This window comes from Rhinoderma darwinii, chromosome 9 (assembly GCF_050947455.1).
Source record: "Rhinoderma darwinii isolate aRhiDar2 chromosome 9, aRhiDar2.hap1, whole genome shotgun sequence".
Taxonomy (NCBI): domain Eukaryota; kingdom Metazoa; phylum Chordata; class Amphibia; order Anura; family Rhinodermatidae; genus Rhinoderma; species Rhinoderma darwinii.
Genome location: NC_134695.1, coordinates 36,124,729 through 36,151,668, shown reverse-complemented (window position 1 = coordinate 36,151,668; position 26,940 = coordinate 36,124,729). Strand labels below are relative to the sequence as shown.

The 26,940-nt window shown below is 40.0% G+C and overlaps 1 protein-coding gene across 1 annotated transcript in view; it reads right to left on the bottom strand.

Moving 5' to 3' along the window:
* Positions 1–3,627: 3,627 nt before the first annotated feature.
* The window catches only part of RPGRIP1L (RPGRIP1 like), a 145,046-nt gene continuing 121,733 nt past the window's right edge, over positions 3,628–26,940 (bottom strand). The window contains exons 23-26 of the mRNA XM_075837503.1: positions 19,347–19,533; positions 18,558–18,642; positions 10,383–10,516; positions 3,628–4,266 (exon numbers count right to left, since the gene is read on the bottom strand). Coding sequence (XP_075693618.1) covers positions 4,175–4,266; positions 10,383–10,516; positions 18,558–18,642; positions 19,347–19,533 — 498 coding nt within the window. The 3' untranslated portion in view covers positions 3,628–4,174. The remainder of the gene's footprint in view (positions 4,267–10,382; positions 10,517–18,557; positions 18,643–19,346; positions 19,534–26,940) is intronic.

Below are 26,940 nucleotides of genomic sequence, written 5' to 3'. Positions count from 1 at the left end.
TGAATGTTAGAGGGGAAATGGAAGGAGATGCTCCGCCCCACAATTAGATTCATGCTCCATTTGCAGCAATTACAGCATTGCAGACCTTTGGCATTCTAGCTGTTAATTTGCTGAGGTAATCGTGAGAAATTTCACCCCATGCTTCCAGAAGCCCCTCCCACAAGTTGGATTGGCTTGATGGGCACTTCTTGCGTACCATACGGTCAAGCTGCTCCTACAACAGCTCTATGGGGTTGAGATCTGGTGACTGCGCTGGCCACTCCATTACAGATAGAATACCAGCTGCCTGCTTCTTCCCTAAATAGTTATTGCATAATTTGGAGGTGTGCTTTGGGTCATTGTCCTGTTGTAGGATGAAATTGGCTCCAAACAAGCGTTGTCCACAGGGTATGGCATGGCGTTGCAAAATGGAGTGATAGCCTTCCCTATTCAAAATCCCTTTTACTTTGTACAAATCTCCCACTTTACACGGCACCAAAGCAACCCCAGACCATCACATTACCTCCACCATGCTTGACAGATGGCATCAGGCACTCTTCCAGCATCTTTTCAGTTGTTCTGCGTCTCACAAATGTTCTTCTGTGTGATCCAAACACCTCAAACTTCGATTCGTCTGTCCATAACACTTTTTTCCAATCTTCCTCTGTCCAATGTCTGTGTGCTTTTGCTCATGTTAATCTTTTCCTTTTATTAGCCAGTCTCCTATATGGCTTTTTCTTTGCCTCTCTGCCCTGAAGGCCAGCATCCCGGAGTCGCCTCTTCACTGTAGACGTTGACACTGGCGTTTTGCGGGTACTATTTAATGAAGCTACCAGTTGAGGACTTGTGAGGCGTCTATTTCTCAAACTAGAGACTCTAATGTACTTGTCTTGTTGCTCAGTTGTGCAGCGGGGCCTCCCACTTCTCTTTCTACTCTGGTTAGAGCCTGTTTGTGTTGTCCTCTGAAGGGAGTAGTACACACCGTTGTAGGAAATCTTCTGTTTCTTGGCAATTTCTCGCATGGAATAGCCTTCATTTCTAAGAACAAGAATAGACTGTCGAGTTTCACATGAAAGCTCTCTTTTTCTAGCCATTTTTAGAGTTTAATCAAACCCACAAATGTAATGCTCCAGATTCTCAACTAGCTCAAAGGAAGGTCAGTTTTATAGCTTCTCTAAACAGCAAAACTAGCGGTGCTAACATAATTGCACAAGGGTTTTCAAGTGTTTTCTAATCATCCATTAGCCTTCTAACACAGTTAGCAAACACAATGTACCATTAGAACACTGGAGTCATGGTTGCTTGAAATGGGCCTCTATACACCTATGTAGATATTGCATTAAAAACCGTTTGCAGCTAGAATAGTCATTTAGCACATTAACAATGTATAGAGTGTATTTCTGATTAATTTAATGTTATCTTCATTGAAAAAAACTGTGCTTTTCTTAAAAAAATAAGGAAATTTCTAAGTGACCCTAAACTTTTGAACGGTAGTGTATGTCAATCATTTGTTTTTAAATGTTGTTGTGTTGTAATTGTCCGACTATGTGTCCAAAAACTATGGGAGTTGTGGAAGACCAAATAATTTCCCTTAGGGGAATAATAAAGTTTTATCTTATCTTGGTTGAACTTGATGGACATGTGTCTTTTTTCAACCGTATTAACTATGTAACTATTACCGTGCTCGCCCTTCTTTGCACCCATTCTAGTTCAGCCATGTCCTTCTTATACACAGGTGCACAAAATTGTACACAATATTCCATATGTGGTCTGACTATTGATCTGTATAGAGCACACGTGTCAAAGCTGTGGCCCTCCAGCTGTTGCAAAACTACAACTACCAGCATGCCTTAAAAGCATGCAGCAACCAGGGAATGCTTGGGAGTTGTAGTTTTGAAACAGCTGGAGGGCCACAGGTTTGACACCACTGGTATAGAGGCAAAACTATGATATTGTCATGAGCATCTATGCCTCTTTTAATACATCCTAAAATTGTATTTGCCGTGGCAGCAGCATACATATGCACAACTCACAGGTATGATCAAATGTATTTATGTCACATAGCACACGTCCAATGCAAAAATACGTATTTTATGGTCTAAAAACCATTGCCAATGCAAATATTTGGCCCATAGCAGCATTGGGGCCTTTTGCAAGATGAAGTTAGGATTGTCCAGAAAAGAAATATTTTAGAAGGATTTGTGTGTTGAGAGGTAGGCAAGGGTGTACATACCAAGAACCTGTGCAGATTCCCCTCTCCAGAGGAACTGCATTAACAGCAAGCCAATGGTGAATTGGCCCAAGGGTCATGAGGCAGAAGCAAATCCTTTTGCTCTTCCATCCTGGGAGGCAAAAACTGGAACAACAAAAGCGGGCCGATTTTGAGCTTTCCTATGGGTTCTCATCTCTTCTATGTACATCACTGGTGGTAAAGCTGCCGAAAGTAGATTTACTAAGTATGAACCTCTTCAGGAAATTAAATTAAATTTTAGAGTAAAATGCTTTGGATTTTGATTCCAATAAGATATTTTTGTGGAATCTATACATTTAAAGAGTAACTGTAGTTTCAGCAAACTTTTGACTGGGACCCCACCGACCGCTAAAATGAACGGGCAGAAGCGCTCACCTGAGCACTTTGGCTTGTATCAGCAATCCTAGTATGCCTGAAGACGGGCTCACATATAAAGCCTACGAGCGTGACTTCAGCCTGATAGACTTTCTATGTGAGCCTGTCTTCAGGCATGCCAGGAGAGCCAATCGCAGCCGAAGAGGTAAAGTGCTCAGGTGAGCGCTTCTGCCTGTTCAGCGATTGGTGGGTGCCTCGGCCCCCTAAACCCCACCAATCAAAACTTCTTACATGTCGCTATGACAAGTCAAAAGTTTGCTGAAACTGAGACAGTTACTCTTTAATGTACTTTTATACGAAACTTTTCTTGAGTTAGGATCATCATTTTAGCTACATCTAGCCAGTTTTAGGGTATGTTCACACGCAGTGACCAAAAACGTCTGAAAATACAGAGCTGTTTTCAGGCGAAAACAGCTCCTGATTTTCAGACGTTTTTGTAGCAACTCGCCTTTTTCGCGGCGTATTTTACAGCCGTTATCGGAGCTGTTTTTCAATGCAGTTAATGAAAAAAAGCTCCAAAAACGTCCCAAGAAGTGACATGCACTTCTTTTTCGCGGACGTCTTTTTACGCGCCGTATTTTGACAGCGACGCGTAAAATTAAGATTCGTGGGTACAGAACACCATAAAACCCATTGAAAGCAATGGGCAGATGTTTGTAGGTGTAATGGAGCCGTTTTTTCAGGCGCTGCTTATATTTGTTCCTAATGTGAGGGTGCAACCCGGGAACGGACAAACCTATCGGCCAAAATGCTGCTCCAATAGCCTTCAGAAGAAAGATGGTGCCAGAGCAAAGTGCTTATCCCACTTCATAGATAATGCACCCATGGTATCCATATTTGCTAAATGTTTACAGCATAATTTAAAAAAACGTATGCTATTCATTCATATAAATGGGGACTTAAAAACATTTTAACGAAGCTGAATGAGAACAGAAATCATTTTCCTATAAGATTCACTTGTTTGTTACTGTTTGAATTCGATGTGTGTTGCAACCCAATGTAAAAGAATCACCAGCACATAGTTAATAGAAAATTTATATATTTTAATATTCTGATCATCAAAAATATTCAAATAAAGCAAAAACAATGTGTATTACTGGTCAGATATTTAAAAACTGTACATGTATCATTTACAGTCATAAAACAGCACCATAAACTGATGCAAATAGACAAAGAAATCCCATGATTTTTATTTTTTTTCAAACCTATACTATATTCTGCAGGGTAAACTTTCATTTTAAGGACTGTGATTGTATAATTTTCTACATACCATAAAAGCTAGCATTCTAGAACACATTCTTGCAATATAAACATGTGCCAAGTATTTCATGCACTTTTAGAAACTGTTAAATATTTACGTGATTTTGCCTTTGATTGAAAACAACAAAAATGCGATTATTAAAGTGAAAAACGTGGGTTAGGGTATGCGATATGCGGCCTGGATTCCTCTATTAAATTCACTTCATAATCAACATATTAAAAGCTGTTTTTTTTAAGATCAAAACCGGAACAAATCTGGAGGAAGCAACAAAGTTCTGCAATCCGTTTTACATACATAGCCCTGTCCTTTTAATCCTGCATCAACGAGCGAAGCGCCGCTGCAGCTTCCACTGTCACGGTCATCTTACCAATTATATTCTCTCCAGACACTGAATCATAAACTGGATCGGGAAAGAGAAAAAAAAAAAATATAGTTAACAAAACCAAAATTTGGCTGGAGGCTTTTTCCTCTTAAGGCACATGAGGCCGGTTATCTATAATAAACCCCTGTGTCATCCAAACATGCATTATCAATGATTATACCAATTACCAATAATAAAAGTCTCTTATATAAGGTAACCCTCATGGCTTGGCATGCTTTCCTGCACCGTATGTTGTGGATTCCATCATGGAACACTTTCAGAATAAGCCATGAGACATACGCTTGTTTATTGTGTATATATAAAAGACAGATGGACTGGGAGAGCATGAAAAGTGCTTCTTGCCTTTGGCAAAAGACACTCAATAAAAAAAAGATCCCGCTATGTTTCTTCTGATACTGGCCACCAATCAAAAAACTGGTCCTGAAGCAACAAAAATTCATATTGATGAATGTCAAACAGCCACTTGATATGTATATATAACATATACTCCAATGCATTACCTATTTATGTGCTTTCAAAGTGAACAGTGAAGCACTAAATGGTAAAAGATTTCAAGAGGACCCATCACTTCCTGGGAAACCACATTAAGTAATAGGAAACCGAAATAGAAAACCTTGTACTCTCTAATTTAGTCATAAATGCTCTGGCCCTTTACGAAAGGGCGATAACTTCAGCTCCACCGGCAGCAGTGAGCGGTCAAGATATCACTAGTTTTTGACTGCTTTGTGAGACATATTGCTTCTGAGCTGGGAGAGCCCACTGTGCTGGGGGAGACTGTTAGGCTATGTTCACACAGGGCATATGTGATGTGTAAAAGCACACAGCATATCCACCCTGGTGGCCGTTGGGAATTCCAGACGTAGAACCACACCAAATTTCGGGGCAGATTTTCGTCCGGAATGTCCGGTGCGGAAATCCTGCACTGAAAAAAAAAAAAGGATAAAATATGGTGAAATCCTGTAAAATATGGTGAAATCCTGTTCCTTGTAAAACCCCCTCAAAAAACAAGGGGGCACTCCCTCCGTCTGGAGAAAAAAAGGTTCAAGCTGCAGAGGCGACAAGGCTTCTTTACAGTGAGAACTGTGAATTTATGGAATAGTCTACCGCAGGAGCTGGTCACAGCAGGGACAGTAGATGGCTTTAAAAAAGGGTTAGATAATTTCCTAGAACAAAAAAATATTAGCTCCTATGTGTAGAAATTTTTCCTTCCCTTTTCCCTTCCCTTGGTTGAACTTGATGGACATGTGTCTTTTTTCAGCCGTACTAACTATGTAACTATGTAACTATATACTTACCATGGCGACGCGTCACACCGACGTCCTGCAGCCTGGGTAGACATTTCGTCCCATGTGACCGCTGCAGCATGTGACTGGCTGCAGCGGTCGCATGGGATGAAACGTCATCCCAGGAGGCCGGACTGGACAAAGAAACAGATTTCTGGGTAAGTATAAGATTTTTTTTTTTATGAGCTGCGTTTTTTGCGGCGGAATCGTTGCTTTTCTGCCGCAAAAAAACGCAACACCTGCTATTTGTTTGTAGGTTTTACCTCCCCATTCAATTCAATGGGGCAAACCTGCAACAAATAAGCAGCATATACGCAAAAACAATTTTGATGTGCTCCGGATTAAAAAAAAAACAAGGTGGTCAATTTCTGAGCGTTTTATCCTCTAAGCGTTTACACAGCTTGTGGATGAGATTTGTTCAAATCTCATTCACTTTCCTGCTACTGTATTATGCTGCGGATTCTCCGCACCAAAATCTGTTGCAGAAAATCCGCAGTATTTACTCTACGTGTGAACTTACCCTTACTGTTCAGCATGTGTACAGGGGAGATCTGTGGTGCTATCTCACTTCATGCTGGATGTTGTTATATTAGCAGCAATATAAGATGGATTACTTTTTTTTAATAGGTAGCAGCTAGAGGAGGAGAAGGGTGGAAGAAGCAGCAGCCGAGATAAATCCCGTCACAGCTTTCTCCTCAATGTGTGACTGCTGCTGGCTCTGAATGTTTATTTAGTGGAATGATCAGGTTAACCCTTTACAAGCAGCTGTATCCTACTCTAACACATTAACCTTTTTACAAGCAGCAGTCTTCTCATATTCTAGCACAGGGGTAAACAAACTTTTTTGTATGGTGTGCCAATAAAATAAAAAATGAATGATGAAGTAATCAGTGTGCCATGCAAACATGAGAGTCATAAGACAAACTACTACCACATTTGTGACATCAACCAATTAATCAGAAATTTAACTTACATTTCAGCGTGACCCTTGTCCCTGACTTTCTTTGTAAAGATTATATCTGTGGTGCATCTAAGGCTTTGAACACCAGCACTGTTCTCTGTCCTTGTGATTAGCGCCAAGTGAATAAAGAAGCACCGCCCTCTCTCCCTATGTTCAGCGTTGCTAAGCACACAATGGCGCTGAACACCGGGAGAGGGAAGCGTGCCAGCCAACCGTACCCGGCGTGCTGGCTGATGAACTGGTGCCACAGGTTGCTGACCTCTGCTCTAGCATATAACCCCTTTTACAAGTAGGGATCTCCTGTTTTAGCAGATTAACCCTTTGCAAGCTGCTGTATCATACTCTTACAGCATATAAACGCTTTACAAGCGGCTGTCTCCTGTTTAAGTCGATTAACCCGTTACCCGCAGCGATCTCTTCCTCTTCATGCTGGGTTGTATAATGCACGAGTAAATCTTATTACATGGCCGATAAAATAACAATATTCTGTATGAGGTAAAGTTTAGGCACCTGACTAGAGCCCAATTTGCGTTTTGCGGATTCGCCTCCCATTATGATGATTGGGGAATCAATTCCCCAATTTTGAGATTCGCTTCTAGCGAATGTATAAAGAAAAAAATAGGGGAATCAATTCGCCTAGTATTCTATGGACCAGCAAATCATTAAAACAACAACTATGCCAACTGATTCTCTCACCCAGAATCCTGACAAGCTGGACTGAGCACAAGGCTCTACTTTGCCATTCAGATGCTGTATAGAATCAGCCCCCCCCCATTCACAGTTGGTATCTCCCAGAGAAGAAGAAGCAGAAGACTCTCAGGAGGTATAGACCTTACTCTGCTGAAATAAAAGTAGAAATTGTGTCCTGTGATACTGAGAGAAATACGCTGTTCTAATGATATACAGTATATGTGAAATAATTCTTATAATTTATTCTACTGTCACTTTATATGTTTTTCTCAGAACTCTTAGGCTATGTGCACACACACTAATTACGTCCGTAATTGACGGACGTATTTCGGCCGCAAGTACCGGACCGAACACAGTGCAGGGAGCCGGGCTCCTAGCATCATACTTATGTACGATGCTAGGAGTCCCTGCCTCGCTGCAGGACAACTGTCCCGTACTGTAATCATGTTTTCAGTACGGGACAGTAGTTCCACGGGGAGGCAGGGACTCCTAGAGTCGTACATAAGTATGATGCTAGGAGCCCGGCTCCCTGCACTGTGTTCGGTCCGGGACTTGCGGCCGAAATACGTCCGTCAATTACGGACGTAATTAGTGTGTGTGCACATACCCTTGTGTGCTCTTTAAGTGTTGTATGTAGTTTAGGTAATCTGGCATACGAAAGATATTACATCTCTACCAAAAATCAACCCCCTATATAACTTATACCCCTTTAATAAGCCATCCTGGTGTTGGTTGGCTGAGTGTTCACTATATTGGGAGATTAATATTTCAGGGGGTGCTTGAAGGGTGCAAATAAAGCATACTTCCAGGGATCCACTTAAAAGTTATTATGCCAGTTGCACACGACCGATGTGCCACTCAGGCCGTTTTTAACAGCATCTGAGTGGCACCCGATAGTCTTCACAGACCTATTCACTTTAGCGGGTGAATCGGGTCTGTGAAAACATGGTAGGTCTTTAGCCGGATTTGGCTGGCGCACACTGTTGTGTGCATTGGGCATTATGTTACGCAACTCAGTGTTAAATTCAAGTTTCTAATTCAAAAATTTAAAAAGTAAGTGTAGCATGCGGTCTATTACCTACATTCACCTACAGGTTTGCACACTACTCATTTAGGAGAGAACTTGAATTACTGCAGCCTGTTACTTCCTCCATGCTGAGAGAGATACATCTGAAATAACTTGAATATCTTACCCAAACAGAGAATCACAAGCGTGTTTGTGTCTGTAGAAGGTACTTGCTAGCTAATAAAGTCCTGTGATCAAAGCAGCATCGGCACTAAATCAAGTAGGCAGTTTCTCTCTGCTTGAATCAGTGCTGATGCTGCTGTGTGATAGAGTTGTGACTACAGGCAAATGTAAAGCTAACTAGTAGGATTGCAGACAAAGTGACCGGCTGCAGCTCCACTATTTCTGTAACTTGGCATACAATGATAATAACTTTGTGTTTAAAACGTTTTCCCACAATCAGTATTTAAAACCGATCCATAGGACTGATCGGTGGGGGCCCAACCGCTGGGACCCACACCGATCTTGGGAACTAGCTGACCTGACCATCCCTGTGCGTACCATATGAATGGAGCGGTACTGTGCATGCTCGGCCAGCGCTCCATTCTTCTGGGGCTGCCAGAGATAGTGTCCATCAGCCCCATAGAAAATGAATGGAGCGGTGGACAGAGGTGATAAATATTGATCATGGGAAAACCCCTTTAATTAGGAAGGAGAGGTCTGCAGCACAAACAGCTGAGCTTTTAAGGCAAAGGCTTTACAAAGATACTGGACATAAGGATCTAAAAGCACTATAACGTTTTTAATTTTCACCGGAGGTTAGCTTTAAACTTATTTTTATAGCTTTAAAAGTCCTTACGTAAACCTTGATAACAGAACCTCCTTAGGAATATCTGCACACATTTTGCACACTGTAGCACATAGGAAAGATTTTTTCATTTTTAATTTGTATTTATAAACTGTTCGAAATATTTTTGTTTGTAACCACTCTATATAGTAGAAATCTAGAAATTAGGATATGTTCACATCTGTGTTGGAGTCTCAAACGCAAATTCCGTGAAAAAGAGCATTGCATGCAATCTGCACCGCTAGTATACGTTATAAACGGAAACCACAACACAAGTGTGGATAGAGCCTTGGCAGCAGGATTTAATACCAGAAACTATTTTAATTTGTAACTCTTCCTGAATATATACTTACAATCACAGAGTCATTTAAGCCTCCTGTTAAGACCTCTTTCACACTGCATTTTAGACCTACGTTTAACATGTATGTTGGGAAAGTTCCTTTTGGCCTCTGTCAGGCTGGTATACCTCTTTTTTTTTTTAAGGATGGAATAAAGTAGTAGATGGACCCCCACTTCGTGGTCCCGGGGGATATAAGACTGCTGTGCGGTCTGGAGTCTCTGGCCAGAGCACTTCTGAAGCTCAAGTCAGGGTGTTTGTCAATGCAAAGCTCCTGAGATCAGTGTCCATATATAGTGACATCAAGAGCTTCCCCAGGGGCCGCGGCTTTGTATTGTTCCTGACATCACTGTCCGTATACAGATAGTGACGTCAGGAGCTTCCCCGGGCACAGTGCTTCAGGTAGCGCTCTGCCCACAGGTTAGTGCGACGTATTGTGTACCGTATGCCTATACAGCGGTATATGTTGCAGCCTTCTGTCGGAGGTATACGTTGGGGGTCCTCCCGACACATAGCTCCCAGGAAAGGACCTAAGAAGCCGAAGCTTTCTGGCTAAATTTAAAGTAAATATCCGTAGGTGATCATGATGAACACTCCCCGTCAGGCAGTTTAGAAGCAAGCAGACTTAACCTTCACAAACAAGCATTTGCTTGTTAACTCGGTTTAACCTGTTGAACTACATTGTCGCTATACAGCTCCATTAACAGATGGGAAAGAAATATGCTGAAATTGTGTAAATACAGTAGGTTGTCAAACTCTATTTCAGAAGCCAGCAGAAGATTAAACTTAAACTGACGGGAAAGTTGGGAAGAGGCTTAGGCAAACATTAAAGCATTTTTATCTTCGAGTAGAAAGCAAATTGCTTCCACATGTCTTCGGCTCTGGTTACTATTGCATTACAGCTAGTTAGCTTCAGTGAGATATTGCCTGTATTAAAATGTGATTACTTTTACATATTATCAAGATTTAAGCCTGGGATGTTCAGGTGGAGACATGGAGAAGACACCTACTTTCAAGGTTTCTGTTGATTATGTCTTCACCCGTCTGTAATATATCTCTCAGGCTGACGCTACAAACGCCTATGTCGTCACACTCCAGGTCCTGCTCGTCTTCGGGCGGGTCACTAACCACCGTAAATTTAACGCTGACAGATAGAAAACAATTTTTTTTTAATCATAAGCATAAACATTCAAGAAGTTTAACATTTTAAAAGTAACTTGGCAGTCTTAGGATACGGTTTTACTTGACAACAATCCAGTCAATAGAGTGAGTGAGCGAGCGAGCGAGTGAATGAGTGAGTACACTAGAAACAAAACATTTGACCATTTAAACATAGTAAAAAATTTCACCACTAAAAGATCATATATGACGTACAAAAGAAAAGAATCCCATAAGAGTTTGGCTATTAGTGATGCCATGTGTCTAGTTTTCAGACTCATTGATGGACTAAACTTTAGGTATTCGAGGGCAACAGAAAAGAAGATGGTAAGATTGTGAGTAGTGCGGGCATGAAAAAGCACAAAAACTTCACAAAGGGGTGAAAAGGAGTGTTTGATATGGGTGCTCAATGCTTTGTGAATTTTTCAAAACCCAGAATATTTTCATGGCTCAAAAAAGATCTAGGATCGATGCACTACACAGGACACATCCATAGTATACCATTTAACTGGATCCAAAGCAATGGTATAAGAAAGGGACCGGACAACTGGGCCAGACACATTAAAATGAGGAGATCTTCAGACATACATCAAACATTACTGGATTTAATCGGTCTTTTCTAGCCACTTAAATGCATTTTTTAAATTAAATTATTATCTTACGTACTACACAAGGTGTCAGCATTTAATTTTTGCTTTAGCAGACCCTTTAACTTAAAGGGGTATTCCCAGAATTGACATTTATCACCTATCCACAGGATAGGTCATAAGTGTCCAATTGCTGGGGGACCCACCGCTGGGATACTGAGCCCCTGTTACTTCTTACTGCACCCTCCGCAGTGAGGAGGCGCTTGAATGAAACCGCACTCAAGCATGCGCCCTGCCGCTCCATTTTATGTCTATGGGACTGACTGAAACAGTTATAGCTGTCTCCATCAGTCTCGCAGACTTTGAATGGAGCGGCAAATGCGCATGCTCGACAGCTGATACATCCAAAGTTAGCCTCACTGCAGACCGATGTTATAGTGATCAGTAGAGGTCCCACCGGTGGGTCCTTTAGATAGGCCATACATGTTGATTCTGGGAATAATCTTTTTACGACATCTTGAAACACCTTAAGAAACTAGAACCACTTATCACCCCGATCCTAAACCCTCAATTTCGGGCACTTTCAAATAGAATGTTCCGTATTGTAACCAAAAGCCCTACCATGTGGAACTTTTAAGGTTAGATTTAAAATCACGTCCGAGCGTAAAGCTCAATAAACTGGGTGCACTTTTTAGCATTACTTTGAATGGGAGCTCAGGAGGCCACTCATTGAGTGCAGGATCTGGTGACAGACTCTTTATAAGGGGTATAAAGTACAGTTAAGTTTACCGCTCAGACGGCACTGGTAACAGTCCAATATCATTCAGTATGGACACTCTCTCCCAGACAAATGTAGTGGACAATCCACAATCCAATGAGGGTGTGGATGGTAATTCTTATCCTTGTAGTTCCACCAAGCTCCTTATCGTCTCTCTCCACATTCAAAGAACTCCTGGTAGGAAAAGGATCTTATGTCTCTAATAGATGGAAAAAGGAAGACACATAGTGCAACACCCTCTGAAAAATCTTTAAAATTTCTAGGCAGCACGCCAAACACTCTCGCCCTAGAGAGGGCGAGAGTGTTTGGCGTGCCGCCTAGAAATTGTAAAGATTTTTACTTACCTTGATGCTTTTATTTCTTGTTACTTCTGTGAGTATGGATTAAACTTGGCGTGGAGCAATCTTTTTTCAGAGGGTGTTGCTCTATGGTCTTCCTTTTTCCATCTATTAGAGACAGAAGATCCTTTTCCTACCAGGAGTTCTTTGAATGTGGAGAGAGACGATAAGGAGCTTGGTGGAACTACAAGGATAAGAATTACCATCCACACCCTCATTGGAATTTTCTGGGAGAGAGTGTCCATACTGGATGATATTGGACTGTTACCAGTGCCGTGTGAGCGGTAAACTTAACTGTACTTTATATATGTCATTTAGGGTATTTGTTGGATCATACCCAATTTAGTTTTGCCTGCTCCGGTCTGAGAGAGATTTTGTGGGTATTTGAGCCAAGATAAACCACCATTATATTTGTATCTTTATAAGGGGTACTTCGCCATTGCTGCCTCCAGCCTCTACATGCAACCACATAAAATGTATATGATGGAGACTCATTCTTTCACTTATTGAAGAAATCCCTGCAGTTTGTAGAAAATCTACGGTCATCTTTAAAGGTTCCACCATTGACTCACAACTTGGATGTTCCCATTAATGTTACAGTTATCTGTCTGCTTGGGGCACCAAAGTCCATCCCACCATTCTTTTTCTTGCCACTTTTTACTGATAAAGTTCACGGCCTTTTTTCAATCAAGTCATCTACTATAAATGAACTTATACATTAACTGTATTATAATCTCCACACATCTGTCTCTAAATGATTGCATAGCAGTGATACCAAACCATACAGATCAAATGGATCAACATTCTCCATAGTTACCTAACAATAAACTATTTTACTCAATGAAGGAGTTATTACAGTCCCCCCCTAAAAAAAGGTAACAAAAAGTGTTGTTGTTTTTTTTTTTTTTTGACAAAGTGATTAATAGAAAATCTGTCCCACAAACCCTTCTGTGACCCGACTGTGGATCAAAACTAACCACAGTAAAATGCTGCTTCCTCTGTAAAATGTGGAAAACACACACCCTTGGTAGCTTATGAAATTTAAGAAGGGCTTTTAAGACTGAGAAAGATGTATGTGTTCTTTAAGCTGTATTTCAACATCCAGACTTCGTGGCCAAGCTTTATTCCTCCTTTAAAATGTTTAATTGTAGGGCAATGCACAAGATGCTTTGAATTTGTGGTTTGTGTAACAGTCAAACTCCATTTTGGGCTGGCTCTGGGATCAGAACGCAAGACATGGTGGATTTTGATGTTTCTTGGCAGCACAGATCAAACTATGATCTGCTTGTAAAGATAACTGGTTTAAGGTTCGGAATAAACCTCATTTGATTATATTAAAAGTGGATCTTGGCTTCTTCTGAGTAAAGTAACACAAATGGTCTACTCTGAGAAAATGTTCTAATTTCTGTCACATTTGGTTAAATCTAGATAGTTTTCTTATCTTTCAGGGTAACAAACAATATTATTACATAAATAGTTCACTGTGAAACAACCATTGAGAAGTCATCATTAGTTATTAGTAGAAGTTGCATAAGTTGCATTACCCAGGTCAATATGTAAAATCTCAACTTGCAAATGAATGATCATTTTCTAATGGGTTAACTATTATATACGTAATTAAAAATATCGTATTGAATATGCATTATAATATCTACTGGTGCATTTGATGCCCGTTTTCCCTCAAAAATGGTTACGGTCAATGCGGTCTACTTCCATTACGTTATATAAATTGCCTGCGAGCAGTTATTTGTAGGAACTTAAGAGTTGTTATTTTAGAGAAACCCATTTTTATATACCCACTTATAGGGAAGGTGTCATGAAATGTTATTTTTTTATCATATTGCTTTTAATATGATATTAACATAAATTTTATTTATTTGTGTTCTCATGTTCTACATTATACTGTGTTTTTACTTTTACTTCTCTATGGGGGCTGCCATTTTTTTTGTTCATCTCTGTATGTCGATTAATACAGAGATGGAATACGGTACATACAACCCCATAGAGAATGCGAATGGGAGCCGTTCCATTCTCTGAAGCGTACGCCGTCTGTGTGGGAACGGCGCAATTTTCATGTGGACCGGAAACTGCTGCCGGACAGTAAGATGGCTACTTCCGGCCATGGCTTCCGGCCATATTTTCAAGGAAGCTTTGGCGCAAGGAATAGGAGCGGAGGCGGCGGTGGCAGGAGCAGGTAATTTATGTTCGTGTATGTGATGTGTGTATTATGTTCGTGTTATACTGTCTGCTGAGCACTGTATCTAATCCTCCTACACTGTGCAGTCGCTCAGAAAATGGTGGCACACAGTGTAGGAGGTTTGAAGATTCAAACCCCTTCTTCTCCTGGCACTAGCCAGAATAAGGGAGGGGGGATTGTGTGAGCACACTAGAGCGAGTGTGTCCACCCCAAATTTTCAGCATAAATCAATGAGGTTGCTTTACCACAGTGACCATGCTGCAATTTTGGGAACTGCTCCCTCTAGTGCCCAGCACATGGAAATGTTATAAATTAGAATCTAATTTTTAATATTTCCTGACTTGTGAAAAAATGTAAAAAATTAAAACAATGTGTTATCACTCAAATACTAATTGTTTAACTAAAAATAAATAAATAAATATATATATATATTTCTAGCGACACATTCCCTTTAAGGAAATCTAAGTTAATAGAGGATGGTCCCCCCCATTCGGGACATTTATGCATCATTTAGAGCAGAGAGTAGCTACAAATAGCGCCTCTTTCTCTCTCTCTGGAGGACCCATCACTTCCATGCATTAAACAGAAAGCCCAATTATTACAATGGAAACCGTGTAATACTTCATTTCGCCTCTGGTGGCGCTGCAGGGAAATTAAACACTTGCTTCTGAGTTCGCTCCCCCAAACATTACTTCTGATAGTTAGGGGTTCCAGAAGCAAGACACCTGTGATCAGCTTATTATTAGGAGGAGATTTCTGTTATTTTTATAGCATTATATTATTAAGACATTTACCTTTTGATGTATTGACTACATGCTTTAGGGTTTTTTCTAATTGTTACTATGAAACATAATGTCACGTTATTATGTTCTTGTTTCTTTCTTTCTTTCTTTCTTAACCTTTTTTTTTGCTGATATTGATGTTCTTTCTTAGCTTGCTTAAGGCTGGGTTCATAGCGGCAATCTGGAAAAAACAAACCGGATCCATCGCATGATGACACCAGCATCGCCTGACTAAACCCATGGACTTGAATGGGTTCCATCGGGTTTCCGTCATTTTATTTTTTTCCGCCATTTTAGGCCTCATGCACATGACCATAAGGGATTTTACTGTCCGCAAATACGGATCAGCAATTATGGAGAAGCATAGGACATACTCCATATTTTGCGGATCATTTCTATGGCACGGACACACATCCATAAATATACGAAAGGTGTCCGTGACCAATAGAAATTAATGGGTCCGAAATTTCATCCGTAACTATGGATCCGTAATTACGGATGAAAACTACTGTCGTGTGCATGGGGCCTTAGGCTGGATCTTCAATGGAGGCTCCTAAGGCAGTCTCTAATGCAGATATGGACATACCCTTCGTCAACCCCAGTCTCTAATGCAGATATGGACATACCCTTCGTCAACCCATTTATTCATGTTAGAATAGCTATGTAGGCAATTAATTTTTGCATTTTTTGTTAGTGACGGAAGAACAGTAGCCTATTAGCCATTGTAGTGCACCAAGACTAGAACCCTTTTAGAGTCCGTTCAGGCGATCTCTATGTTCTATCCACTCTTTGACTAAACTCTGCGGCGCAATCAGTCTGACAGTGCCTTTCTTTCCTGTATCTCTATGATTAGGGGAATACAATTGCTAGGTTTTAATGACGACTAATAAAGTTTTACGTTTTAATTTATCTTGGTGAGTAAATTCTCCAAACAAATCAATGAAACATCAACCCATTGACACATCGTTAATGAACATTCTTTATTGATTGTTTGCATTATTTCTCCCCATGTACTTTATTTGGATAATCTTGAGTTAATAAAATAGTGGCCAAGGGGGGAAGGGGTGTTAATGCAATAAAAGAAGCATTTTTCATCCGACAAATTCCCTGGGGTTCCAGCGCTTTTCCTCCCGCTGACATTTGTTAACATGGCTGCAACGATGACGTGCCCATATACCCACGTGATCGCTGCAGCTAATCACTGGCCTAAGTGGGTATATGGCAGGACCGCTGAGGCCAGTGATTTTCTACAGCGATCAACAAACAACGACGGGAGGATAACTACTGTTAACCATAAATTATAACTAAATTCCTAATGCAGGTGACTACTCATGGTGGATTTTTATAGCTATTAGATTTGTGCTGTTTAGATTTCACTTACTGGTGAATAGTAGAAGGGATCGGAAATAGTAAAGAGAGATTCAAAGACCTACGATGTACATTTTATTTAAGTCTGGTTCCAAGTATAGTAGTGACATTTTTAGACAATATGATTAAACTAAAATATATAAAAAAATTCTACACAATCTCACTGCTATTAAAGGGGTTGTACCAAAATCAACAGTTATAACTTATTTACAGGATAGGTAGTAATCGTCTGATCGCTGGGGGTCCCACTGCTGGTAATTGTCGATTCTGGTACAACCGCTTTAAGTATTAACATACAGAAATGAGAGCTAAAATTACATCTTTAGTAGTGAGAAATATGAGCATTCCCGTGGTATATTTACACTCTGGTCAAAGATGATGACTCTTTATTATTGCGAGTGTTGTTTTTGAGGGGGCGGTGCATGACACAGGAATTCAAAGGAAAAAAAAAAAGAGAGAAACTTCGTGCCATGAACCCCCCCATAGTCCCTGCACTTGGCATATCACCATGCATCAGTTCCTTTAACCCTTTCAGGACCAAATTAAATTTTGTTTTTATGCTTTTGTTTTTCCCTCCTCGCCTTCAAAAAGTCATAACTCTTATTTTTTCATTGACACAGCCATATGAGCGCATAATTTTTACGGGACGTGTTGTACTTTCTAATGGTACTATTTAATATTATGTGTGATGTGCTGGTAAAAAATTTAGAACGGGGTGAAATTGGAAAAAAACAGCAGTTGCGCCATTTTCTTATGGGTTTCTTTTTTACGGTATTCAATGTACGGTGCAAATGACACGTTATCTTTATTCTGCGGGCCAGTACGATGACGGTGATAACAAAAACGACATAAATTTGGTATGTTTTAGTACCTTTAAAAAAATTTAAACGTTTGAAAGTAACGAAAATTTTCTTACATCCCCGTATTGTGACCACTGTAACTTTTTTATATTTCTGTGTACAGAGCTGTGTAAGGCGTCTTTTTGTACGTGGCAAGATTTAGTTTTTATTAATACTATTTTGGGGAATGACGGGCATTTCGATCACTCTTTATTAATTTTTTTGGGGGGGGCTGAAGTGGCAAAAAAACTGCGATTCGGCCATTTTGACTTTTGTTCCTGCTACGACGTTTACAGTATTGGATAAATATTTTTATAGTTCGGGCATTTTTGGATGCGGGGATACCTAATATGTTTATGTTTATTATTGTTTATTTATTTTTATATGTGATCTAGGGAAAGGAGGGTGATTTGAATTTTAATATATTTTCTTAAAAAACTTTTCTTACATTCTTTTTTTTCTTTTATTTAGCCCCCCCCAAGGGGCTGGAACCTGCGATCATTAGATCGCTTATGCCATAGACAGCAATATCACAATATTGCAGTCTATGGCAAAATCATTGCATTGCTATTGAGACCTGCCACAGGCAGGTCTCAAAAGCAATCTTCCTATAGCAGGACTGGGAGCGTTCACAAGGCTCCCAGCTGCTATAGGAGTACACCAGCTCCCGCGATCTCGCCATGCTGTAGCCGGTGATCGGCCCCGAAGCAAAAGGGGCAGTAAAAACCCCACAGATGCCGGTGGTCACATCTGACACAGGCATCTGAGCGGTTAGATGCTTGTGATCAGAAATTTTCCTGATCGCATGCATTGCCGCTGGGTCCGTGCTGTACAACACAGCAGAGACCCGGCGGCTATGGCGCCCGCTCTGCTTTTGAGCGGGAACCATATTTAAAGACCCTTTCCCAACAAAGATCTACAGATCTGCGATGTGATAGGGCTAATAATGCAATAGTGCTCCCTGCACACATAGTATAGTTACAAAATGTGTATGTGTACTTGATCTGTAGAAGCTTCCAGCTTGGTACAGATACAGAACTGCCCACTCTCCCTGCCCAACCTCATGATGGAAGCGGAGAGCACCGTATAACTAGAGGTACACAAGTAACAGGATACAGTAAAAAACCCGATTTGCTACCTGGCATTGCTGGAGTTAGGATCCTGTAGTACAGATCTTATTGAGTCTCGATTTGACTGATGGCTTGACTTATCCAGATGAATCACTGTAGGGGTTTAAAACAAACAGGCTTACACACAAGGAAAGCAAGCCTTAAAAGTCACAGCTCCAACATCATCCTTTGATGAGATGCATTAATGATTTATTAAAGAAGACCCGTCAGCTCTCCTGACATGTCTGTTTCAGTAAATACTTGTATTCCTCGTGAAACTACAACTCTGGAGCATCTTTTCTTAGATCTCTGTGTTGTGCCGTTCCTTTGTTAGTTTATCTGGAAATGTATAAAGAAATAGACAACTGGGTGTTACCATTTCCCTTGTTAATGTGCCCTGTCCCTATACCCTCCAACACTGTCCAGTCATTGCTTACAGTGTCAGACTGCGTAAGGACAGCCCCGAATGACAAGGGTGCACAACTGTCCAAGTGAGGGCACCTCGTGGCATGATATTCTCAGTGGGAGCTGTATTACTCTATGGAGTATTTTTTTTTCTTTTTTGATATAGGAGAACTGACTCAGTCCTCTTTAAAAGTGGAACAAATTCAAGAAACTTTTTCTAAAACAAAATCACCATGATCACTGCTTACAGTTAACAATCTACTAAGTAAGAAAATGCGATATTATACTTAACAAGAGAAAGCTGCTTATATATATTTTTATCCTTATTCCATATTAAAATAATTTAATATATGGCATAGCAGGTCACAGCAAAGGCAACACAATCTGCTTCAAGTGGATCCAGGATATATTACCGCTGGTGTAATTGTAGTGGATCTGTTTCCCATTGGTGGGTTTCGGGAGGGAAACTGGGGTCTCTTCAGCTGGCAGGTTGCACAATCTATATTCCACAAATAATCTTTTTATGTTGTTATTTTGTACGGCTTCCGAATCAGCAACCAGACTCAAGCATATGATTTGAATGCCGATTCGCTCTGAAAACTAATAATAGAAAAAAAGGAAATAGAGAAAAAAATATATATAATACATTCAGCTATATTGTATGTTTGAACATGAAAGAACAAAGTATTTCTTTTACTACAAATAACATCTGCTTTTACATATGATCAGTGTCTCATTACTTTCAGGTCTAGTTGTTTATGTATTTAATCTAACAGATTTAGCCCTATGATTTTGTGATCGCATGCCCCTTCGCTCTTTGTAAACCCACTAGTGGGACCCGCTTGATCCTGCCCCCCCCTTTTTATCTTGGAATTATTATACTGGTCTCAAACAAGAGGTCTTCAAGTGGAGCAGCAACCACGCTAATCGTAGGAACGGCGTTACACCTACACATGCTTCCCAGAGTTGTGCCTGTTCGTTGCACAACTCTTTTTGGCGAGCGCGGCCACGTCCAATTAGAGAACTATTTCTATCCGTTGCTTAATACATATTGCACTATGGAGCACTTTCCATTTTATTTATTTATATTAGAACTACAGTAAAGATGGACACCCAGGCAGAATGGTAGGAGAGACTGAATAGTGGCATGTATCTCTCCATAACTATGTAGCTTTAGATCATTCAGGGTCATAGAAAATGTTTGCCAACCTTCCGGCGGTAATGTTGAGGTCAGCCAACATCTGTTACCATAATAAAAACAATATAAGATAGAAATGGATGCATAGACTTTTATAAGACTTTACATAAGACAGAGTGTAGATAGGCTTTTCTTCACCGGGGCAAAGATTTGGGTCACTGCCCTAGTATCTAAAAACCCTGGGCAAGGCATAGAAGTTTGGTGGACCCCCATGTAGCACCTGGGACACATAATTCCCCAGCTACCCTCTGCGTGAGAACAATGCAGAGACTGACAGATGACTTTAAGTGCACACAATCTGGCAAGAAAGAGCTTGTGAAATGGAAAAGATCTGATTTATGGAAGTCGTTGATTTCCTTCCAACATCCAAATTGTTTTAATTGATGGTCCAATTCATTGTCCTTGATCAATCTACTTGTTAACTGTTGGTCACTTTTAATGCGGAAGAAAATCTGGAGTCTGAATATTGCCTTAAAATAGTATATAATACAGTATATAGAATTTCTGGGGAACTTCATGAATGTTTTAGAAGAATTACATTCAGCAGAGGGATAAAATGTGGATGGAACTTGCCGCCCCTTTCCAGTGCTGTCCTGAGGAAATATGGAGATGGTATGGCTGAATCCGAGCGTATGATCATTTATTTGCAGCGGATATCATATTACACAAGAAGCTAGAATAATTACAGAGCAAATGGATACGTTGTCAAAGATTCTTTTTTGTGGGTTTCTAGTTTAAAACATAGGAGCCTTTCCTGGTGTGTAATGATCACAGCGCTGCCAAGAACTTTTCTAAGAACTGAGGATCTCGAGCACGAAGCAGAATACTACTGAAATAAATTCTTCAATGGAGAACATATAGAAATGAAGCTAAATGAAGTGGAATTTCACAAGCTTTGGGAAAAAAGCAAAGAAAAGTAGAGGCAACAAGTATAATACTTAAATATCAAGTGTAGGGTCGACTTTTAGAGGGTAAAACAGGGTTCTCATGAATGCCATACTACACTCACTGAATGACATATTGTCAATCTACCCCTTCATATATCAGATAGGAGCAGGAACTACTCATACTACACTTTTTTTTGCACAGGTTACAGGTATATTCTCATCTTATAAATGTATGGTATATCACCAGGATAGTACCTATCTCCAGAATGGTGGCCACCCGACCCCCGTTCCACATGGTGAGGCAATCGCAGTCCGCTGCTCCCAGTCAGAGAATCCGTGGAGAGGTGGCCACGCATGTGAGCATCTCTTTCCATTAATTACTTTGGGAATTACGGAAAAAAGCCGAACCCGTTTGCTCTGCTATTTCCGTAACACCCAAAGGCATCAATGGAAAGAGCCACACATATGCGTTGCCACACCTCCATCAACTCTCCGCCTGGATGCGGGGGCGACCTCCATTCTGGAGATAGCTGTAGGCCCCAGAGCTGCGCATCTATTAGAGATTTATAGCATATCCCACATATATACTACAAATTTCTCAGATGGGAATTACCCTTTAAAGGAGCTTTCCAGGACCTTATTATTGATGGCCTATTGTGACCCCTTTATTATTTACTGAGGAACAATGCCATACATATGTCAAGGGTGCTACTTTTGCCCAAACCCTGACAAGCTTATGTCCTCACAGAGGAATTTAGCACCTATAACCGGCATGAAGTTTCAGCTTTTGTCCATAGTCTAAATTTAACTTAGAGCTTATGCAAACAGTAAAGCCGTGTGCATGAACCCTGTATTGCTTCACACAGTGTTCTAGATCAAGATCCTGGACATAATGGGTGTACCGCTTCATATTGCCTCTGTGAGACACCGTAGTCTCCTCAAAATGCATACCTCTGTAATCCTCAAAGAGTACCTCTGTACTCTGAAGGCACAATGAGGTACAATATGGGCTCATAGCAGGCCATGGGCATCATGTTAAGGGTCCATACTTTTTGGGAAATGGAAGAATGCATCCAAACTTGTAAAGATATATATATATATATATATATATATATATATATATATATATATATATATATATATATATATCTCACATAAACACAACAAAAGTTTGAACAGCACATTCCAACAAAACGTGTATGCAGGTGCAGGAACACCTGTGACTGCAAATATACAGCAGAAAAAGAAATGGCGACAGCACACTGCGACACTAATGCCACCTAAACCACTAAATATAAATAAATATGCATTACTACTAAATCTCCAAGTAGATTTGGCAGTAATGCATATGTATTTATATTTAGTGGCTTAGGTGGCATTAGTGTTCGGTGTTCGCAGTGTGCTGTCGCCATTTCTTTGTCTGCTATCTATATATATATATATATATATATATATATATATATATAGGCTTGAGAAAGGCCAAATTGAGTAGGGCTGAAACGTCGCAAGGGGTGATTAAAGTGACCCTATCTATCACTGAACTTGGAGTGCTGTCTTGTCTTTTGGATTTGTTGCTGGCTATTTGTGACACTGGTCGTGTGTCTGAACAAGAACCTGTGCACCCGATACTAAAGAAAATGGTGCTGCTTCTGCTTTGTTTTTATATATATATATATATATATATATATATATATATATATATATACATATATACACATATATATATACATACACACACACATACACTACCGTTCAAAAGTTTGGGGTCACCCAGACAATTTTGTGTTTTCCATGAAAACTCACACCTATATTTATCAAATGAGTTGCAAAATGACTAGAAAATATAGTCAAGACATTGACAAGGTTAGAAATAATGATTTTTATTTGAAATAATTATTTTCTCCTTCAAACTTTGCTTTCGTCAAAGAATGCTCCATTTGCAGCAATTACAGCATTGCAGACCTTTGGCATTCTAGCTGTTAATTTGCAGAGCTAAATCGGGAGAAATTTCACCCCATGCTTCCAGAAGCCCCTCCCACAAGTTGGATTGGCTTGATGGGCACTTCTTGCATACCATACGGTCAAGCTGCTCCCACAACAGCTCTATGGGGTTGAGATCTGGTGACTGCGCTGGCCACACCATTACAGATAGAATACCAGCTGCCTGCTTTTTCCCTAAATAGTTCTTGCATAATTTGGAGGTGTGCTTTGGGTCATTGTCCTGTTGTAGGATGAAATTGGCTCCAATCAAGCGCTGTCCACAGGGTATGGCATGGCGTTGCAAAATGGAGTGATAGCCTTCCTTATTCAAAATCCTTTTTACCTTGTACAAATCTCCCACTTTACCAGCACCAAATCAACACCAGACCATCACATTACCTCCACCATGCTTGACAGATGGTGTTAGGCACTCTTCCAGCATCTTTTCAGTTGTTCTGCGTCTCATAAATGTTCTTCTGTGTGATCCAAACACCTCAAACTTCGATTCGTCTGTCCATAACACTTTTTTCCAATCTTCCTCTGCCCAATGTCTGTGTGCTTTTGCCCATATTAATCTTTTCCTTTTATTAGCCAGTCTCAGATATGGCTTTTTCTTTGCCACTCTGCCCTGAAGGCCAGCATCCCAGAGTCACCTCTTCACTGTAGACGTTGACACTGGCGTTTTGCGGGTACTATTTAATGAAGCTGCCAGTTGAGGACCTGTGAGGCGTCTATTTCTCAAACTAGAGACTCTAATGTACTTGTCTTGTTGCTCAGTTGTGCAGCGGGGCCTCCCACTTCTCTTTCTACTCTGGTTAGAGCCTGTTTGTGCTGTCCTCTGAAGGGAGTAGTACACACCGTTGTAGGAAATCTTCAGTTTCTTGGCAATTTCTCGCATGGAATAGCCTTAATTTCTAAGAACAAGAATAGACTGTCGAGTTTCACATGAAAGCTCTCTTTTTCTAGCCATTTGGAGAGTTTAATCGAGCCCACAAATTTAATGCTCCAGATTCTCAACTAGCTCAAATGAAGGTCAGTTTTATAGCTCCTCTAAACAGCGAAACGGTTTACAGTGGTGCTAACCTAATTGCACAAGGGTTTTCAAGTGTTTTCTATTCATCCATTAGCCTTCTAACACAGTTAGCAAACACAATGTACCATTAGAACACTGGAGTGATGGTTGCTGGAAATGGGCCTCTATACACCTATGTAGATATTGCATTAAAAACCAGACGTTTGCAGCTAGAATAGTCATTTAGCACATTAACAATGTATAGAGTGTATTTTTGATTAATTTAATGTTATCTTTATTGAAAAAAACTGTGCTTTTCTTTCAAAAATAAGGAAATTTCTAAGTGACCCTAAACTTTTGAACGGTAGTATATATATATATATATATATATATATATATATATATATATATGAGACACTTCCCTTTACAATCCCCCTGTTGTATACATATACACACACACACACACACACACACACACAAACACACACAAACACACATGTAGCCGTCTTTATCTTGACTTTTAATGCATTAACTAAAGTGGCAAGATCTTTTATCTTGACTTTTTCAGTGACTTTCCACTGGCTTTTGTCGGTGATATCACGCTGCAGCAAGCGATCAGAGTCAAGATAAAGATGGCTACATCCGAATATTACATATACACATATATATACACACACACATACACGCAGACACACACACACACACACACACACACACACACACACACACGTACAGTATATAAAAGATATGCTGTATGAAAGCACCCTTTCCAAACTACAGCACATCTTTGGCCAGGCTAATAATCAGAACTGTTACTGGAGGGGACAAAAAAGAAACCTGTATATCAATATCATGCAGCCCATTCGTAAACATAACCAAAATATTTTTCTGTCCTTTATAGTAAGATGTACTTGCCTTACTACTTTGTAAACATCCCTAACTTACGCGAATATATTACAGCAAAAGTAAAAATCAACATCGGAAATTTAATTAAAAGTGAATTGATATTTACTAAAAATGAACAGCTCCCCATCAAACTTGTTTGGCTCATATACAATCCCGCTTGTGACAGTTTGCAGATTTCGACTATTACAATAGAAGGCGGCTTTGAGAATATTTATTTGGAAATGGTTTTATTATATGGACTAAGACTGAGTACCCATTTAAAACGACAATTTTCACAGCTGTCAAGCTGACTGAATATTTGATGTGTGCAGACTTCTCCTCTGCTATAAATGAGACATTTCCTTTCATCTTGTACCCTAACACACGTTACCCAAACCCCCCAAATCTGAATATTTCAATAAGGTTCTTTCATTATTCACTAGGTTCATGGAAATTTTACTAGGGCAACCACATTTTTCTGTCGTTATGCATACAGGTACAAGCCTTCAGCTGGCAATATTACCGCGATTAGCATAGTTTGATGAAATATTTAAAAGGTTTTCTTTTTTTATTATTTTATTACTCTAAAACCTAATAAATCAAATGACTGCCAAATGCCATTAAGGTGACACTCTGACTGCAATGTGCTTTTCATATTCAAATTTCCAAACAGGCTGATGAAAGAGCGGATTTCCCGTCTGCTGCCTGCAGCTCATACTCACACGTACATTATATGTATAAATGGGGGAGGGGTGCTCTTATTAAATATACACTAACACAAACGCAGACTGAATATGTATGTATTTGTGTGTGCAAATACATGTCAGTTAATATAATAATTGCATTTATTTTGATTTAATACTTTTTGCTTTTTGCATCTGGCCTTTCTCTACCCGAAGAATTATTATTGTGTAAAAAAAAATAAAAAAATGTTATAATAAAAATATATAATAATCTATACACAGCAGCTATGAAATACTTCTTAACAAAATTATTTATGTAACATTACAGAAAGAAGACCCCCTTCATCAGCTAGAACGGAGCCGCTAACAAGCAATGGCGCTTGGTTTGGCGGAGTTTAGCAGTCTGTGTATTATATGGACAGCCAATCATCTGTATGCCAGCCATGTAATACTACATTTCCTGTTCTGTGCCCGCTGCGAAATATCTGGCTGGACGGAACTTCTCGGATATCCCATACTGAGGGGGGTTGTCTGATGCCAGACTTAGGCCAACTTTTGACAAATTCCCAGCATCCTATTTCTTATCATTCCTCTAAACTTTTGGAATGCCAACTGTTTCTCTAACTAATGAACTCTTTACGATGTGGATTCAATATATACAACATACTTCAATATACATTACAGTGCAAAAGTTATAGACAGTTGTAGAAAAATGCTACAATGTAAGAATGCTTTCAAAAAGAGAAGTGTTAATAGTTTTTTATTATCAACTAACAAAATGCAAAGTAAATGAACAGAAGAAAACTGTAAATCAAATCAATATTTGGTGTGACCACCCTTTCCCTTCAAAACAGCATAAATTCTTCTAGGTACACTTGCACACAGTTTATGAAAGAACTCGTGCGGGAGGTTGTTCCAAACATCTCAGAGAACTAACCACAGATCTTCTGTGGATGTAGGCTTCCTCAAATCCTTCTGTCTCTTCATCTAAGCCCAGACAGACTCGATGATGTTGAGATCAGGGCTCTGTGGGGGCCATATCATCACTTCCAGGGCTCATTGCTCTTTTTCAAAGCAGACTGGGGTTTCAAGATGTGCTGTTCAAGCCCTTTAGAAGAAGTACAAAGAAACTTGAGGACCGTAGGTGCAGTGGTCAGCCAAGGAAACTTAGTGCAGCAGATCAAAGACACATCATGCTTACTTCCCTTCGAAATGGGAAGATTTGATAAAGCCTACATCCACATAATATCTGTGGTTAGTTCTCCAAGATATTTGGAACAACATGCCTGCCGAGTTCCTCCGAAAACTGAGTGCAAGTGTACCTAGAAGAATTGATGCGGTTTTGAAGGCAAAGGGTGGTCA